Source organism: Anser anser (genome assembly GCF_964211835.1).
Source record: "Anser anser genome assembly, chromosome: 15".
In the NCBI taxonomy this organism is placed as follows: Eukaryota; Metazoa; Chordata; class Aves; order Anseriformes; family Anatidae; genus Anser; species Anser anser.
The window spans coordinates 17,285,329-17,304,229 of record NC_139736.1 but is presented as its reverse complement, the minus strand read 5'-3'; the positions used below and the strand labels follow the sequence as shown (position 1 = coordinate 17,304,229).

At 39.1% G+C, this 18,901-nt stretch overlaps 1 protein-coding gene across 9 annotated transcripts in view; it reads right to left on the bottom strand.

Moving 5' to 3' along the window:
• The window catches only part of CLEC16A (C-type lectin domain containing 16A), a 109,686-nt gene that overhangs the window by 69,461 nt on the left and 21,324 nt on the right, over positions 1-18,901 (bottom strand). For all 9 annotated transcript variants that reach the window (XR_014572684.1, XR_014572685.1, XR_014572686.1 and 6 more), the window contains exons 10-17: positions 16,919-17,147; positions 15,432-15,561; positions 10,453-10,553; positions 6,451-6,573; positions 4,707-4,816; positions 4,192-4,236; positions 2,937-2,987; positions 614-742 (exon numbers count right to left, since the gene is read on the bottom strand). Coding sequence is in view for 6 of the 9 variants with exons in the window: in XM_083799826.1 (XP_083655952.1) it covers positions 614-742; positions 2,937-2,987; positions 4,192-4,236; positions 4,707-4,816; positions 6,451-6,573; positions 10,453-10,553; positions 15,432-15,561; positions 16,919-17,147 (918 nt within the window). In the remaining 3 variants the exon portion in view is untranslated. The remainder of the gene's footprint in view (positions 1-613; positions 743-2,936; positions 2,988-4,191; positions 4,237-4,706; positions 4,817-6,450; positions 6,574-10,452; positions 10,554-15,431; positions 15,562-16,918; positions 17,148-18,901) is intronic.

The window sequence follows — 18,901 nt, the reverse complement described above, 5'->3', positions numbered from 1 at the left end:
CACTGTACTTTATCAAAAAGTTCCTGTGATAATAATAGTTGTACAGGTCAAGAACTGATTATCCCAAGAAAGTAGATACCAAAGTGGCTATTCATGTCAGTACAACCTCCAAAAATTGTCAGTCAAAAAAGGATTTTACTATCTCACTCAAAATCTCCATCCTGAATTGCTTTGGAAGATGAACACTCCTGAATAGAATTATGTTTTGCTATGTCAAGAAACACAAACAATACAAAGCAAACCAACCTTCCTGTGGAGATTCTTACTGTAGGAATACAATCAAAGACTGAGATACCAGATAATGAAAGAAAATGGATAATGTATTAAAGCATGCCATCAAAAGTCTTTTATGTACATTTCTTCACTGAAAAAATGAAAATCACAGCACAAGAACATATTGAGGTAATTAGAAGCGAGAAAGTAGAGAACAGGTTTCTCCACTGGGACAGGTAATTATTATATGTTCTACAGGGATCTGTCATTAAGCTTTTATGATTTTATGGATGAAGCTTCCAACCAAGCAGCTTTCAAGGAAAAACATTTGTATTTGTAGAATTCTTCAAAGCCTTTGGCATTAAACTGTCATTAATGAAAGAAAAAAAGCCTTACTTACTCTTCGTGTTCTTTCCACATCTCCACAAGGCAATCTTTTCACAAAATCTATACCAGTCAGTGGTGTCCCCGTTGGAGGCAACAAAATGGAGGCATCCATCATCAAGTACTCTACATTCATGGGTTTAATCTATAAAAATATTTTAACATTGATTATTATACAGAACAATGAAAGTTTGCATCTTTACTTTTAAATACTACCCATGACTGCATACATTGAGAGGAAGGGGTCAGAGTTCTGAGAATTTGATACCATCCATGTTGTTTTAAGCTCTTTACATGCAATTTCTATTTTATATTTGCTCATTGTTCCTTAACACTGTTAAAATTTCCATATTGAAAAACCACAGCAAAAAAAAACCTGAAAGATTAGAGTAGAAAAGCCATTTCATGAGTACTAAAAAGCAAAGTCTGTCATGTTTGATTTCTGTGACTGAAGCTGCGACTCAAATTTATAACTACTTCAATCACAAGAAAAAAGTTTCTCGTATCTTCTTCTCCCCAGAAAGAAAAAAAAAAATCTCTAGTCTCTAACGATGCAGTAACTTGCAGACTAGGCATTTCCTTACGTCGTGCCACTAACAGTCTCTCCCTTACATGGTTGCTTATTTGCTTGATTAAATGATGTTTGAAACATCTTATCCTTCTGTAGTTTTGGACAATTTCATCTAAGGTCTATTACACACAGGAGACATAAGGTTTTTGCCAGAAAATCAGCTGGAATGACTAAAATAAACATAAAACCCCTTCCCATAGCTTGTAAAATATTCTGTGCAGAAGTGCAGTCACGTGGGCATTCTAAAACAGCCAACAGTAACTGGAAGCGTTCCTGCTCACTTTGCCATGGTCACATACCATGAAAGAAGCAGACTAAAATAAAATCCAGAATTTTTACAGCAGTCTTGAACTGCTGCTCTGCAAAAAATACAAGCTCAAAAATAGTCTCTAGCCAATCCTTCTGATCTCAGAACCATCATTTTCAGTGTCAAAAATGCTGGATTAACAAAATAATTTGTAGAAAAATACAGAAATCTAAATAGATGACAAATGAGAGCACAAAAGTGAAATTTCTATTTATAATGCCATTCTCATGACTGCATACATTGTTTTAAACAGCATTTTACTTCATAAAGATGAAGAATGTGGGTAAAAAATCATTGAAAACCAAAATACAAAGGACTACCGTGTTCAGCTTACTTGCTCTCGTAAACCGTCATCTACAGTTGTTACTGAAGGAACAACGTTTTTTCACTTCTTTGTCATTCAGATAGACCAAATACACTTCTGCCTCATAGAAGCTCCGCACCATGTTATTTACATACCTCATCTAGTAAGACTACTTCAGCGTTAAATCATTGCTTAAATTAGCACAGCACATTCTTTGCTAGCTAGACAAATAAATACGCTTTAAGGCAAACAGAGTTAAACTTCCAAGGTGAAGCTCCATCTTTTAGAGTAAATGAAAAAAAATCTGCAGTCTCAGAAATAGACACACACATACAACAGGAAAACCTACACGCATATTGAACTTGTGACATGAAAACAGTGCAAATTGCGGTGGCAGTTTTCACACTAGAAGCACATCAGTACTTAACTACTAAAGAATTAGATATTGATTAAACAGTTCTATTATTTGAGTTTGAAAGATACTGCAAGGTGCTTCCCATATTAAAATATTTGTTGCAATATGCAAACTGTAGATTGCTCTTTTTCAAAAAAGAAAAGATGCTAATGCAACCCCTGCACAACAGCTAGAAAAAAGGATGCCTGCACCTGACAATTCGATTTTTACCCAAACACTAACCTAACAATTTAAACAGTTAATTATTTTTAAAAAGCATTTATAGATTAAGTATTAACTGAGATTAAGGCTAGCAATCTGTTAAAAAATTCCATGACAGTGCCCCACAAGCTGTTGTGTAGTGCTGGCAGTACATCTCCTTGACGGGACAAAGGCCCCCAGTTCTCCACTAATAAGTAAGGCAGCACCACTCAAAACTTGTACGGTTTCAAATAGACATAGGACGATTTTCATCACTTTAATAACTGGAAAAAAAATGAATTAAATGTCTCAATCCCTGGATCAAGTAGTTTTTGTATACTGGCTTTCAGAAATTATGAAATAAATAAATTAAGGGGCTGTGGAATTTCATAAATGATTTATGGAAGTATAAGACAACTTCTCATAGAGGAAAAGACAATTGCTATTCTACTCCTAGATATAAGGATATCAGTGTATTCAAGTAGTTTTCAGTGAGTACTTGCTCTTGCTCCTGTGTTACTGGTTTGGAAGACTTCAGGGGGCTGAGAAGGGTGTCACTTACCGTCATACTCCGGTATTCATCTTCAAACATATCCAGAAAAATTTCTTCTCCCTTTCAATAAAAAATAAAAATAAAAAAGGAACATGGACATATCATGAATCCATGAATACGGTTAAGTAGCCATGTTTGCTTTTGTTTAAGTGTGCATTGGTTGTAGGTGGCAAGGTGTGGGCAGCAGGGGTGGCCTCTGTGAGGAGAGGCCGGGGCTGTCCAGTGCTGGACACAGCCAGCACCATGTAGCTCTGACAGCCCCACCACACGGGGCAGCGGAGCCAGTCAGTGACACTGGGGGTGCCTCTACAAAACAGATCAGGGCAAAATCCTGCCCAGGAGAGAAGGTGGGATGTAGAAGAGCTGGGAAGGAAGAAGTGAAGTCAAGCTTGGGAAAAGAGGGAGATGTGGTGGAAGGTGTTGTTTCAGTTTGTCTTTGTTTCACATTATCCAAATCTTTGTTAATTAGTAATTAATTAATTTTCCCCAAGTCAAATCTGTTTTGCCCATGACAGTAATTGGCAAACAACCTCCCTGTCTTTACTTCCACCCACAAGACTGTTTTGCCATCTTCTCATCTCCCTGCCATGTTGAGGAGGGGCAGTGCGTGAGCAGCTGGGTGGGTGTCCAGCAGCAGGCCAAGGTCAACCCACCACAAATTACCTTTTTTTCCTAAGTTAAAAATAACCCTGCACCTTCTTCTTCACAAGAACTTAACAAAAATTGGAAGATATTTTAGACACTCGAAACCTGTTACAGATTTACTGCTCCTTATGTAGAAGTTCATGTCTAGGGCTAAGTATTTTATTTCTCTCATTGTTTACAACATTAAAAAAAGCAAAAAGCTGCAGAGGTCTCAAATAAAAAAAGATTAAGTAAAGTTTTATGTCATCATTTAGACAAGACAAACAAAAAGTAATGCCAAAAAGAACCACCTTCCATATTAACGTCAATAACAAAGTTCCAGAAACTTTCTAATAATGTGGCTCTGTTCCATGAGCTATATAGCAGTTGCAACAAAAAGCACATCTACTCATTTGACCTCCAATGCAAACTCTACGGGACTTCTCGCATCCTTTTTATGAAGTACATCAGTGGGGTATTGAAAGGCAAGGAAAGAGAGGAATCCTCCAAACACCTTCTTCCCTGCAATAAACATGTAGTTCCCATCTTAAAAAAGTGCTGCCTTGAGCACTGACAATGGGCTACGGAATTTCTTTTAATTCCACATGTAACAAATTTTATTAGCACTTCATGTATATACCTTATAGAAACGACGAAGGAGATGAACACTTTCTTCCCTTGCACCCTAGAAAAGAAAAAATAACTGTGTTTCAGGGAGTAAATATACTCTTTACTCAAAGTCGTATTTAAAGAAAACGCACCCAAAACTTTGTATAGAGACTATCTATTAATATTCCCATTTCATAGCCTTCAGCCCAGAATTTGATCTAGCACTGTTCTTGCACTTACAAAAATACAGCTTAGCTGAGCTTGTTTGTTTCAAAAGTAATTCCCTTTACACTGCTGAGACATTGACATACAAGTTTCAGAAAAAATGAAATTAACTTTTCAAGTAGAAGTAATTATCAAGGAAACAGCAAAGCTGAGAACTGAATAGGGGGCTATTGATTCTTTACTTTCACTGCACAGAATCGCCAATAGGAATATGTTAAAATTTCATATGCTTATTGCAATCAAAAACGAAATATTTGTGCAACTATACAAGACTCAAAGACAAGTAATGCTGGAAGTGGTATCTGAAAGGAAAGTACTAACCTCAAGGCATGCAAGGTGAACGTCTTTTATGATGCTGCCATTTTTAGAAAACACAAGCTGCTTCAGCAACAGACAGCCAAGTTCTAAAGTTGCCAAACGGATTTTTCCATCTATGAAAAGAGAATTTCAATATACAAAACAGTAGCATCTGTCATACACACCCTGCCTGAGAAAAATGGGTGCTGATGCTGACATACAATGTAGATGGCTATAAAAAGAGAACTGGAGGAGTAATTAGTAAGAAATTTTAAAACAAAACTATGCAACAAGGTGGCAATAAAGATGAACATCATCAGAAAAGCCACTGAAACCAACATCTTAATTAACTGGAAGCACAGATTGAATTACACTAAAATGAGGGAAGAATCATGGATGATTGGCACGGATAAAGTTACGAGACGAAATGAGGTTTTGTATACAGCATTCTAGTAAAGTATAGCTTTTCCTTAAGTCCAAAGGATTTCAGCACAACCCACGCAACTGAGCCATGTTGGAGCAGTTCCTGAAGAACTGCAGCCCCTGAGAAGGGCCCGTGTACAATCAGTTCAGGAAGGACGGTATCCCATGGGAGGGACCCCACACTAGAGCAGGGGAAGAGTAAGGGTGAAGGAGCAGCAGAGACCGAGCGTTAAGGACTGATCACAAGCCCCATTCCCAGTCCCCTCTGTGCTGTTCATGGGGGAGGAGGCAGAAGAATCAGCAGTGAAGTGGAGCCTGGAAAGGAATGGGAGGAGGTGGTATCATTTTATTTTTTTAATTTTAGTTCTTACTGCCTTACTCTGTTATGTACTGGCAATAAATTAATCTTCCCCGAGCCATGTCTGTTTTCCCCATGATGGTAATTAGTGAGTGATCTCACTGTCGTTACCTTGACCATATTTTTCTCCCCAGCTTGCCAAGTGAGAGAGTAGTTTGGTGGGCAATTATTTGTATATACACCATTTAATCTGTATCTAGCACATCTGCTAGATAGCTAATATTCTGTAGATCAGTCTTGCAAGTCAAATAAGCATTAGATTTTATTCTGCAGACAATCAGGAACTTGACCGTGAGTCAGTTTCAGGGGAAACCAGTTCCACTCATTTAAAGTTTTAGCAGGGGAAGTGCAGGGGAGAGGAGCTGTGGCTTGAACAAAAGTTGTGTTTCTATGGAATAAGACACTGAGCCTTCTACCCTCATTTTACAAAGAAGTTGAAGTTAAGGAAAAAAAACATTTTCTGCAAAACAATTCAGAACTGAAAATACAATCTGTGATTAAAAGAAGAGCATGGGAAAATTTGCTAACACCTCCAGAAACAAATGACACCTATAAACAAAGGACATCAGTTATTTCTTGAATATATTTTTGAAGACTACTCCTTCACTGGAACTACTGTTACAAGCAAAGGTGCCATACATCAAGTTTTCAGAATGAAATCCTACATTAAGCTGCAGTTACTAGACATCTCACCATTCCTTGCTCAATGTTTTGTTTATTCAAAAAAAGCAGAAAGTGGGAAAATTAAGGCAGACCCTTGTGAAGTCCTGAGCATAAAAACGACTATTCAGGTTGCTCAGCAACTGAGGAAAAAGTTGTATTTGTTTTTCACAGCCCTTATTTACTTATTGTTCAACAAAGAGCATGTTAAACAGATTTTCTCCTCATACACAGGCAGCTAAGTAGCTGCTTTTTATTTTAATTTTATTTTATTTTTTAAGTTTGCAAACATTTCAGCTTGTTAAAAAAATATTGTAAACGTGATACCTGGTTGTGCAGCATAATTCATTATCCTGATGAGCCCTTCTGCAAGTACATGATTATACGAATTTCTCTCTTCAGCATGTTGTGCAGGAAGTTGAATTCTCTCCAACTTGACTGGGTCAATTCCTTTTGTAGGCAAGGGAGGTTAGTTAGAAAACAGGACTATACCTCAAGGTAAGTATTTAATAAACTGCAACAGTTTTCTTGGAATAGTGTAATTAGTGATACAAAGAAACTCAAAACCAACTTGCTTAGTTATCACAAGGAAAAGGAAGAACAAAGACTAAACACATTTGTGGACCACTGAACTAAGAGCCTTAGAAAAAGCCTAATGGGTGAAGACGCTCCAATCCCAAAATGGTTAGTGACATCCAAACTCATCCTTCCTCAAACTATTCCCGTTTAATAGAAAAAAAGCAAGCAAGGTTATTTCTCAGAATAGACTGGTTACTGATAAGACCTCATAAAGTAAAAGATAGTCATGGATTGCTCAGGAACTCCTTGTTCTTGTTTTAAGGAATGGTAATAAAGATCCCTATAAAACAGAAGATGACTTTATTGTGGTTTATAGTTTCTTCTAACCCTGAACTTTTAGTTTACACTAGGTCTTCTATCACTGATACTGAAGAAAGAGAGGGAAAGCGAAAGCATTTAAGGAATGAGGGCAATCAGCAGAATGTTAGTGTTTACAAAAATCTAACAGCTTAAAGAACTACAGTTTTCCTTCCGAAAAGTAAAGGTCCTTTTAAATAACATTTCTTACAGATTATCTATAAGCAAACTAAGCTCTCACAGAGGGATGTCATCATTGCCCAGCAGAAACACATTAAGGAGACTATGATGACACAATGCAAGAATGAAGCAGGACTGAGCAACTCAACAAATCGGCCAAACTGAAATCACAGTGAAAAAATTGGTATTCTATCAGCATCTTTCATTTGGTTGTCTGCCTGCCAGGGATGCAGAATTCTGCATTCCTGAAATACTGCACATGCTCTAGCAACATACATGAAGGGCTCCATTTGGGATAAAAATAACTCTCAGATGCAATTTCCAAAGAATCTATTTAGCTATATATGCATTCCTCTTGGGATTCTTTCTTCCTGTTCATGTGGGTATTTCTTGCTGGTGAGAAACACGCACATATTCATTAAACCCATTCAAGAACATGGACCAAAACATAGATTCAGTGTCAAAATGGAAACGCCCCAGTCAAAAGCCACAGAAGGGTCTCTACATTTAGTGACAGAGACTGAGAAAGGTGCTCCTTTAGAAGCAAGGCCTGAAAGCAGAGTTTTCATTGAGCTAGGACAATTCTGATTTTTCTCTTTTTTTTTTTTTTTTTAAACATGTCCTCTTATAGTCTTCATAGAGTGCCAGAATGAGAAGGATGGGGGGTGGGCGGGACATGATGGTGGTGAAGTTCAAAGTGACCAACAAGAGAATCAAAAACATATCTGAAACAGCCAGGATACTGAAAATCTGCAAGTCACTTTCCTTTGGTGTAGAAAGGACAACCCTGTGTTACGTTCAATCACCAGAAGTCATCCCAACTTTCTAGTTCATCAACTGTTTGAGCTGATTCAAGTGCTCACTAGAGCATTTACTGTCTGTCAGACAGACAGTGAATATCTAGACAGATCCTAGATAGGCGACTCCTAGAGATTTATCATTTCCTGAAACTGAGAAAACAACTCTGTCACTCCGTTTTTGGAGAGAAACCTTCAAGCCTCTTTATAAAGAAAATGATCCCTGGCCCATATCTTGGGAAAGACTGCAGGCAGGCAGATTCTTGCGTTCTGCTGAATTCAGATATAAACATTTGCTGTACCTCAATCCGGAGGCACCTTCCAAGACTGACACTAAATCTGGTTTAGAAATCTAAGAATTCTGGTTTAGATCTGCAGAAGTTCCTGAGCTTGTCAAGAACAACATTGAGCTCTTGCACCAAACAAACACTAGAAATCAACAACTTATAAAACCTCCTCCTCTTCAAGATGCAGAGACACTGATTCTGTAGCCCTCGTATCTATTACATGGCACAAGAGAAATCAGTCAGCGGAAGACAGAGAAGACCAAAATTGGATGTTATTATCTGTCTAGCACCTAAGATCTAAGGGCGAGGATGGGGTAAGGGGAAATAACTTCCAAAGAGCAACAGAGTAATGTAAATTGTTGACAAGGAAAACCAGTGAGTACAGCCTAAGGAATTTTTCACTTAGAGACAGTTGATGTGACCACCAAAGAATGAAGTGTAGATTTTAACCCCTTAAATATATAAGAGGTATCTGCAGTTTTAGGGCTGGAAACTCTTAGCCTGTAAAAGGTAGGTATTTCACTGCCTGTTGTATTTCTCTTGGTAACCCTAGAAATTTAGTGAAAAATAAACAGCATAAGAGATTGCTGAAACTAGGCAGCAAGACGCAGCATTTGCTGCATTCCTCACTGTTTACAGCAACACTATAGATGTAAGCAAATAATCTTTGAGATGAGAGGATAGATTTTTTTTTCCTGGGAACAGGATCTTGAAGACTGAGTTTAATTATGCTGAAAGCAAATACAGTGGCCTGAAGGATCTGTTATTTTATAGTCTGAAATAGAATAATTCTCAAGAAATATCACCCTTGAATACAGCCTTACTCCCTTATGACACAAAGACTTCTGGGGACACTCTGAAGCTGCACAGTTATAACTACTGATTTTGGCTAATCACAGTTTCAGCTACAGAATCACAACAGAAGAGAATCCATCTTTGAAACGGGGATTTTCTAGCACAGTGATACCCAAAAGTCCCTCAGGGGCAGAACATTTTCCTAAGAAAGTGTACTGGTTGCAGGATTCGTTTGTTGATGGGCAGGGAATCAGAGAGGTGCAAGTCAGTAGGCTAGACCATGACAAGACTGTTGTGCTATCTTTGGTGATATTAGTTGCATTACCAGCTTTTGTCATAATAGTCTGTCAAAACCCTGAAATTATCCCTGAACTGCAAATAATTTCAGAGAGTTATTCCTTCATTACCAGAGAAAATGAAAGGAGAATAGGAAGGATTCAGCTTAGCTATTTACACCATGAGTTCTCGTTCCTCAACCCTTATCTCCACTGTAGTTGACCTTGAGAGGTGCCTTGAAATGAGAAAAAAAATCCTTCCTTTAAGCTTGCTACCAAACATGATGTTCTTTTGCTCAATTTATTGGAACAGTGGTTCCAAAAAAAAAAAAGTTAGCCATAATCATCCCTTGGAAAAGGCTACATATTCTTAAGCAATATGAATTATAACGAACTACACTTGTAACACAGTTTTGCTAGTTTTTACAACAGTCCAGAATCCATAGGAGATTTGCAGAATGCCAGTGTTCTATGCCATAACACAACTCAACTTGTAAAATCTCCTTGAGCCTTCAATCAATTATGTCTTGTTAAGACATTGTGCACACTGGATGAAGAGGTTGTTGAGGAATTAGACAGCATAAAAAGACTTACTGAAGGACTGTCAAAGCTGAATAGAAACAGGCATCAGCCAACTGTCACAGTCAGATCTGATTCTCAGGCCTTGTGCATTTATGTAGATGTTTAAAGTACACAAATACTTACTATTTACACATGGGGACAAGTTTTACAACATTTTATACTTGAAGTACATGTAGCAATCACACTACATGCAAAGTGGGGAAGAATCCTACCCAACATATATTCAGACTGAACATAGCGAGCTTCATCTGAATTTAAAAGATCTATAGTGAAACATGATAATTCTATGCCAATTTCAAGAAACCAACGAAGAAGAGTTATTTGATGTTCACATAGCTTTCTACCAACACCTGCCTAAAAAGGAGATCCTTAGCAGCTGTTTTTTACTTACAGCGTACTTGTCCCTCCGCCGATTTACAAATCATGTAAAGAATTTCTCACTGTTTAAGACTTGCATAAACAAACTACAAGCAGATTGTGCATGTCTAAAACCACACATCTCATTTAGTTTTCTCTGGAAGAAGAAACATTGCTTACCTTTGTTGTGTGACATTGCATACAGAAGACAGAGCACAAACAGGGCATAGTAATCGTCTTCAGCACAGTCCAGTGCATTATAGACCATATCAAGAAAAGGCCTGCAGAAAGGAAAAACTTTGAAGTGGTCAAGAAAAATCATTTACAGAAAAATCAGTAACTATCATTAGCTACATGTAGAACAGAAAAGAGAATCTACAGCAATGCACATTTTCAGGCATTAAAACAAAAGTTAACCTGCTCAAGAGTACTCAGATCAGGGCCATGTCTTGTATTACATTCTGACATTAATTCAAACGTTTTAACAGGAATTGTTTCATAGTATTTTCCCAAGAGCTACTTGTTCATACATTTACTGAGTTTGTTTGTAGCACTTTTATGTAAGCATGTAGAAGCATTGTACAGATTAAGTGTATATACACATAATTATCTTCAAGGAGCTACCACTGTTGCATAAAAAATAACTAACTTAAAATCCATATACTAAACAAGAGTTGAAAAGTTTTTATCACCACTATAGCAAGAAAGCAGTTTTCACAAACAGTTTGGAGAAAGATAAGTTATTCTAAAGCAGTCAAAAAATTTAGAATCAAAAAGGTATAGGAAAGAAAAAATGAAGAAGGAAAGAACATTTGAATGGAAAAATGAAAGCTTTGGGTTGCAGATGAGTTTTGTTTTCCTGGGTTTAAGCACGAGTGATCTGTGACACATACTCAGGAAGCTACAAACAGTGGTGAACTCATCCTTCACCTGTATCCTTAACAGGTAAGAAAAATCAATTTAATCCAGAAGATGTTTGGGTAGATCAAATGTGGCCGAGATTCAGCTGGTATTAACCCAACCTTAACTGCAAGGCAACTTGGTTTCTTGTCTTAAACTGGCTTGCATCCAGCCAGCTCAAGTAAAGAGCACAAGTAGAAATTAAATTCTTTGATGTACTTTCACAGGGTAAGTGGCCAGGATGGACAAAAAATGACGAAAGCCTCACAGTCAGAAGAAGAATAAAGTTTAGAACTTAGACTGAAAACAGAATTCCCACCTGTTGATTAAAGTAATAAAGGAATAAAACCCTTATGCTACCTAACTCAACAATAACATTCAAAGCCATAAAACAAATATATTTTCCCCATCTCTAGACTCAGCAGAGAAGAAGCGGCCACTACAAGCCCATCATGTTGGTTAGCAAAAGGTCAGAAGAGCTATCAAAGATGACAACACAACATACTTCCATATCTATTTCAGACTCATGTTACCTTCATGGACACACTTTATGACTTCAGCTGAGTGGCTTACGTAATGATGTATTTAGCACTTCCCTTCAGTTCCAAACACATTTGTGTTTTCGTTTACTAAAACAAAGCTATCACAAGAATAACACACTGTTCCTCTGCACTTTTCATGACATCACAGCCATGTGTTTGCGCATTTCTGAAGCTGGATTTATAGAATCATAGAATATCCCGAGTTGGAAGGGACCCATAAGGATCATCAAGTCCAACTCCTGGCACTGCACAGGTCTGCCCAAAAGTTTATACCATATGCCTAAGTGCACAGTCCAATCTCTTCTTGAATTCAGACAGGCTTGGTGCAGTGACTACCTCACTGGGGAGCCTGTTCCAGTGTGCGACCACCCTCTCCGTGAAGAACCTCCTCCTGATGTCCAGCCTAAACTTCCCCCGCCTCAGCTTAACACCATTCCCGCGGGTCTTATCACTGGTGTTTAGAGTGAATAGGTCACCTGCCTCTTCACTCCCCTTCGCGAGGAAGGGGTAGACTGCAATGAGGTCCCCCCTCAGCCTCCTCTTCTCCAGGCTGAACAGGCCCAGTGACCTCAGCCGCTCCTCATGTGTCTTCCCCTCTAGGCCCTTCACCATCTTCGTCGCCCTCCTCTGGACACTCTCCAACAGTTTAATGTCCTTCTTGTACTGTGGTGCCCAGAACTGCACACAGTACTTGAGGGGAGGCCGCACCAGTGCAGAGTGGAGCGGGACAATCACCTCCCTCGACCAACTAGCAATGCCGTGCTTCATGCATCCCAGGGTACGACTGGCCCTCCTGGCTGCCAGGGCACACTGCTGGCTCATATTCAACTTGCTGTCAACCACAACCCCCAGATCCCTCTCTGCGGGGCTGCTCCCCAGCGTCTCATCGCCCAGTCTGTACGTATAGCCAGGGTTGCCCCGTCCCAGGTGCAGGACCCGGCACTTGCTTTTATTAAACTTCATGTGGTTGGTGATCGCCCAGCTCTCCAATCTGTCCAGATCTCTCTGCAAGGCCTTTCCACCCTCAGCCGAGTCCACAACTCCTCCAAGTTTGGTGTCATCGGCAAATTTGCTCAAAACACCTTCTAGGCCTACATCCAAGTCATTTATAAAAACATTGAAGAGGACTGGCCCTAAAATGGAGCCTTGAGGGACCCCACTAGTGACCATCCGCCAGCCAGATGTGGCCCCATTTACCACAACCCTTTGAGCCCTGCCTGTCAGCCAATTGCTCACCCATCGTATGACGTTTGTGTTAAGTTGTATGTTGGACATTTTGTCCAGTAGGATCCTATGGGAAACCGTGTCAAAAGCCTTGCTGAAGTCCAAAAAGATCACATCAGCTGGTTTCCCTTGGTCAACTAGATGGGTGATCTTATCATAAAAGGAAATCAAATTTGTTAGGCAGGACCTACACCTCATGAACCCATGTTGGCTGGGACCAATGACTGCATTGTCCCCCAGGTGCGCTTCAATAACCTCAAGGATCATCTTCTCCATAATTTTACCAGGCACTGACGTGAGACTGACAGGCCTGTAATTGCTAGGGTCTTCTTTCTTACCCTTCTTGAAAATTGGCACATTTGTCAGCTTCCAGTCCAATGGGACCTCTCCAGATTCCCAAGATCGTTGAAAAATAATTGAGAGAGGTCCCGCGATGACATCAGCCAGCTCTTTAAGCACCCTGGGATGGATCCCATCCGGACCCATGGACTTGTATGGATCCAGGTGGAGCAGCAAATACCACACACGTTCAGGGTCGATTGGGAGTTTGCCATTCCCACTGTCATGGTCCTCCAGCTCAGGGCACCCAGGGTCCCGAAGCCCATCATCAGCGTTGAAGACAGAGGTGAAGAAGGCATTAAACGTCTCTGCTTTGCCTATGTCATCCTCTGTAAGGAGACCCTCCCCATCTAGTAGCGGACCTACGTTTTCTCTGGTTCTCCTTTTTCTATTCACATATCTAAAAAAACCTTTTTTGTCGTCTCCCACAGACATGGCCAGCTTCAACTCTAGTTGGGCTTTGGCCACACGAATTTTCTCCCTACAAACATGAACAGCATCCTTATATTCCTTCATCGTCACCTGACCCTCCTTCCAGCAGCCATACACTTTCTTTTTTTGCCTTAGCTCCAGTAGAAGATCCCTGGTCAGCCAGGCCGGCCTTCTGCCCTGCTTGCCTGACTTCCGATATTTTGGAATCGCCTGATCTTGAGCTTTTAGGAGGCAGTGCTTAAAGATGGACCAGCACTGATGGACACCAATGCCTTCAAAAGCAGTTTCCCAGGGGACCTTGCTGACTAATTCCCTGAGCAGCCTGAAGTCTGCTTTCCCCACATCCAGGGCTGAGGTTTTGGTGGCAGTTTTCCTTCTGTCACCATAAATTCTAAACTCAACCACTTCATGGTCACTATGACCGAGACGGCCGCCAATTGCCACGTCTCCCACAAGACCCTCTCTGTTCTCCAGCAACAGATCTAGGAGGGAGCCTTTCCTAGTTGGCTCACTTAGCACCTGCACCAAGAAGTTATCATCGAGGTGCTTTATGAACCTCCTGGACTTGCTCGTGTCAGCCGTGTGGTGATCCCAGTTGACATCTGGCAAGTTAAAATCCCCCATTAGGACGAGGGGAGTCGATCTCGAGGCATCTCTTAGTTCTGCAAAGAATAATTCATCAGCGTTGTCGTCCTGGCCAGTTGGTCTGTAATAGACTCCCACAACGACATCCCCTTTATTTGTTCGTCCCTTAATCCTTACCCAGAGGCTCTCAGCTTTGCCATCGCCGACTTGAAGTTCCACACAGTCCAGCCCATTCTTCACATACATCGCCACCCCGCCACCTCGCCTACCCTGCCTGTCACCATCTATTGCAACACACCAGCCACAGGACTCATCCCACCAGGTTTCGCTTATGCCGATGATGTCGTAGCTGTGGGACTGGGCCAAGACTTCCAGCTCATCCATTTTATTCCTCATACTGCGTGCGTTTGTGTAGAAGCACTTCAAATGCGCCTCCCTACACGCAGCACCTTGTGTTGCCGAAGGGCACCGAAGGGCCTCACTAGGACACAGTCCCTCTGATTCTAGCACACCATCTCTTAGCTCATCACCGGCATGCCTGGTTCTATCCCCTTCCCCTTCGACTCTAGTTTAAAGCCCTATCAGCCCAGCCAACTCCTGAGCAAAAATCCTCACCCCTCTCTAAGAGAGGCATGATTTCATGCATCCTCTATAATACACTCAATTGCCACTAAGTTTTTATTCTTCTCTGCCCAAGTTTCACTTTGCTATTCATATCTAAGACAATTTTCCCATACAATGGTCCTACTGTAGATCTCATGAAAGGAGAATATAGCTATTTGAGCAAAAGCGACCTAAATAATTAGTCATGTTGAAAATGAACATTCTGAGTAACAACCAAGAGTGCCTGCAGTCTTAAAAGCACTTCCTAAGCAATAAACAACCCCTACAACTGTCATGACATCCTGAAATGGGGTGTTTTAAACATAGCGAAAAGAGTTCAGACTCAAGGTTGAAAGAAGAAAAAGGGTCAAAATATCAAGGTTCAAGATTACTAAAACACTTAAATACTAGGTAACTTGTCAGACCAACAACTGATAATAATTAACCTAAAAATTGACCTATGATGTTAAACTAATATCATTTTAATTTTAGCAAAACCTACGCTTTAGGAGGCAAAAGCAGCAGTTTTTATACCTGTTCCAGTTTGTTATGTCACTCCCAGAGGCAGCTGCACTCTTTTCTTCATCTGTTGTATTCTGTTCTGTCACAGCAGAGATAGACAATTCTGACAGTTTACATCTCTCCATGATTACCATCTCTATTTCTGAAAAACAAAAATTAGTATTTTCAAACATTTTTTTTACAAGCTCTTTCATATTTCCCACTTCTCATGTGAAGTCACTGATGCAACTATATAAGATGTATAACCACAACCTCAGAAGGGTTAATCAATAACTAGATGTAGGCAAATCTTCTTCCCAATAGAAAAAAGCTTTCTTATATTTCAAGAAATTTAACACTATAAAGTTACGCATATACATATGAAAGAAAATATAAAAAATGTGTCCAGTAAGTAAATAACAGTAATCCCCTTCCCCTCTAAATCATAGGAAGGAAACACATAGAATATCTTTCGGAAAAAAAAAGTTTGTGAAAACACTGGCGAGTGCTAGCAGTGGGAAATTAAGTTTCAGAGAGGGTGTAAATGGGTTTCTACATCACAGCAAACAAGATACCTAGTCCTAAGTGATTCAGACCAATTGGTTTGAAGTAGAAATACCAGGACCAAATCTAGCATTTGCTTAAGAACTTGGACAAAGATTACTAGTTAACACACCGGTTTACACAGTAGATCACATCATACTTCCTTAAGATTACGGTGGACAACATAACATCAATTATTTGACATCATTTATGGAAAAAAGAGGATCCTGGAAAGTCTTATCAGAGAGACTGCTTACCTCAACAAAACGCAACCATGTCTGCAGAGGGCTGTCAAAGCACAAAAGGTCTTGTTTTCTACTCCTTGCATGCAATTCTGCCACTGTTCTCTCAATATACACCTAAAGTAAACACTATTTTCTGATGTACATCTGTCTAATAGTTACTAACTGCTAAAATAAACAGTTATGATGTGGCACTCATCCTATAAAACCAGTTCTTAAGGTTAGAGTTAGATCAAAAATCCTGAAAATGGGCAATTAAAAATCTAAGGTAAAGGATGTTTTTAATTTTGAACTATTAAATATCTTCTAACATATACTATTGCTTTTAGCATACTTGAACTTTTATCACTGAAACATGCACAGAATACCATCTTATAGAGGTGAAGTGCCTACACCATTTGCCTTACTGCAGAAAAGTTACGAAGTTGTGAAATCTACTTATAAAGTGCTCCATGATCACATACAACACCAAGTGCATGCATTTGTGGTAAGAGCCAAAGACAGAAGGAAGATACAAAGACATTTTAATGTTTTTCAATCAGACTAGAAGTATATGTTCTGATAGAATGATTTAATGTGAGAAAAAAAATGCAGCCAAAGAGAATAAAAAAAGAATATTCCCACGTTTACCTAGTGCAACAGGAGAACAAGCCATGTAACAGATCAAAATTAGGTGCATACAGTAAATAGTAATATCCAAATACAAGTATCATTTTTGTTTGCTGGTATACTCACCTTCATTTTCACTGCTTGTTCTGATGCCCTTTGAACTTGCTTCTGTACCTTTAGTTTTATCAAGGTCATCCTGGGTATCTTCAGATCCTCTCTCTTCTTCATCTTCTTCACCAACATTTTTATAGTTGGGTCTTTTCTGCACCCTCTTCTTCCCCTTCTGTTTGTTAATTTCAAGAGACCTCTCAAGCGTTTCTGTTGGTTTTATGAAACATCTGATACTTGACTTTGTCTGTAAATATTAAGGGTTTACACTGAGCTACAGCAAGACATTTTTAATTCTGGTTGATAAAGAAACTTTAGTTCACACAAAACAGGGGCTTTAGAATGTAATTCAGCACATTACTTAAATTTCAAATCAGTTTCAAAATACATGAAAGCAGACCTCAGACAACTTTTACTAATGAGTTAGTATAGTTTATCTCCAAAGTAACATATCTTAAAAATTTGTCATTAAGCGTGTCATTTTGAAACAAGGAGATTCAGAATTATGCGTTTTCTCAATGCAAGGTTCTTGAAACTGTATTTTCCTTCTTTGAACTTTGCTTAACAGTTGAGGCAGTTAGTGCATACAAAATTAAAACACTACTTACAAAGAGGATAAAGGCATCAAAATCAAGTGTGTATCAATAGCAATGTATTAATATGAAATACACTGACAAGAAAGCAAGAAGTACTTGATCAGTATGTTTTCCTGACAATCAATAGGACTAAAAGTTGGTTTCCTATCCTTTTGCAAGTTGTTTTTGAGCTGCAGTGCTTTGAGCTCCCTTCACACTTGTTTGGCCTGCCAGCTAGATCATCAGCGTACATGCTGCCTCTTGCCCAAAGCTACACAAACATCAACCAGCCAAACTTATCTGCTACTGAGAAGTGAAATATTCCTGGGGCTTCCTGCCAGCACAGGTCTGTACTGAAAAAACTGTTACAGAAACTTCATTACCTTTTAGATCTTGAGGCTTAACTCATGATTAGATGACACCGGCTAAAGGTTTCAAAAAGGGCAAGCAATAGGAAAGAAGTAAGACTAAATACAAAACTGGGGTTCCGTTCCTGGCCTTGTATATATCGAGCGCAGCAGGCACTGAAGATGAGTGCATCAAAGAGACCTCAGAAAAAGTTTGGAAAAAAACCCTCTCTTCAATTAATAAGGAACACGAATATGTTAAAAAAAAAAAACAAAAAAATAAGATTAGGAGATCAGGAAATAAGCCTTCCAAATCAAGAGGCCAAGGTGTTTCTCTGAAACACGACTTAAGAGGTTTTATAGAAATACTGAACTCAGTTGTACTCTGAAACAAGCCACACAGTATGAAGAATCTTTCACAATACTAAAAACTACTCAACCCACAATGTGAAATTTGCCACACATCTTTCCCTGTAGCCTCTCCGATGTATTTTTAACTGTATTGAACTGCAACATAAGAAAATTATTAAACAATTGGGGTTACAACCACATTACTTTTTATTGATGGTTTCTGGTCAGGAAAGTCATAAGAAAATTGAAAAACACATTAAGTCTTATTCTTTATGGAAAAAAATATGTAGGATGCAGACTGCAAGAAGCATTTAGATTTTTGCCTCCCTGCATTTACTTCTAACAATTGCTTCCTAGAATTCTGTGACTACTTCATGAAGAGTGCAGGTACTTAACATCCTTGTATTTCTAATATACTTCTGTTAGCCATATGAGCAAAATAACAGAAGAGACCATTTGACAGTGATATGCTGATAAGCACTGAACCATGGTTTGGTCCACTGCCAGAAAGAATGCTGAGAAGAGGTCAATATATATACTATATTTAGCAGCACAGGATATATTAAAATAATCTAAAAATTCAGATTTAAAATTAGTTTATACAGTATATAGTTTGATTACACATTTTAAGATATTGTTATTTCATACTTTTAAAAGTGTCTTTCCAACATATTTTCAATTATGGTTTGTGCAATTTATGTTGGTAAAATAAGGTAGTACCAGTAACA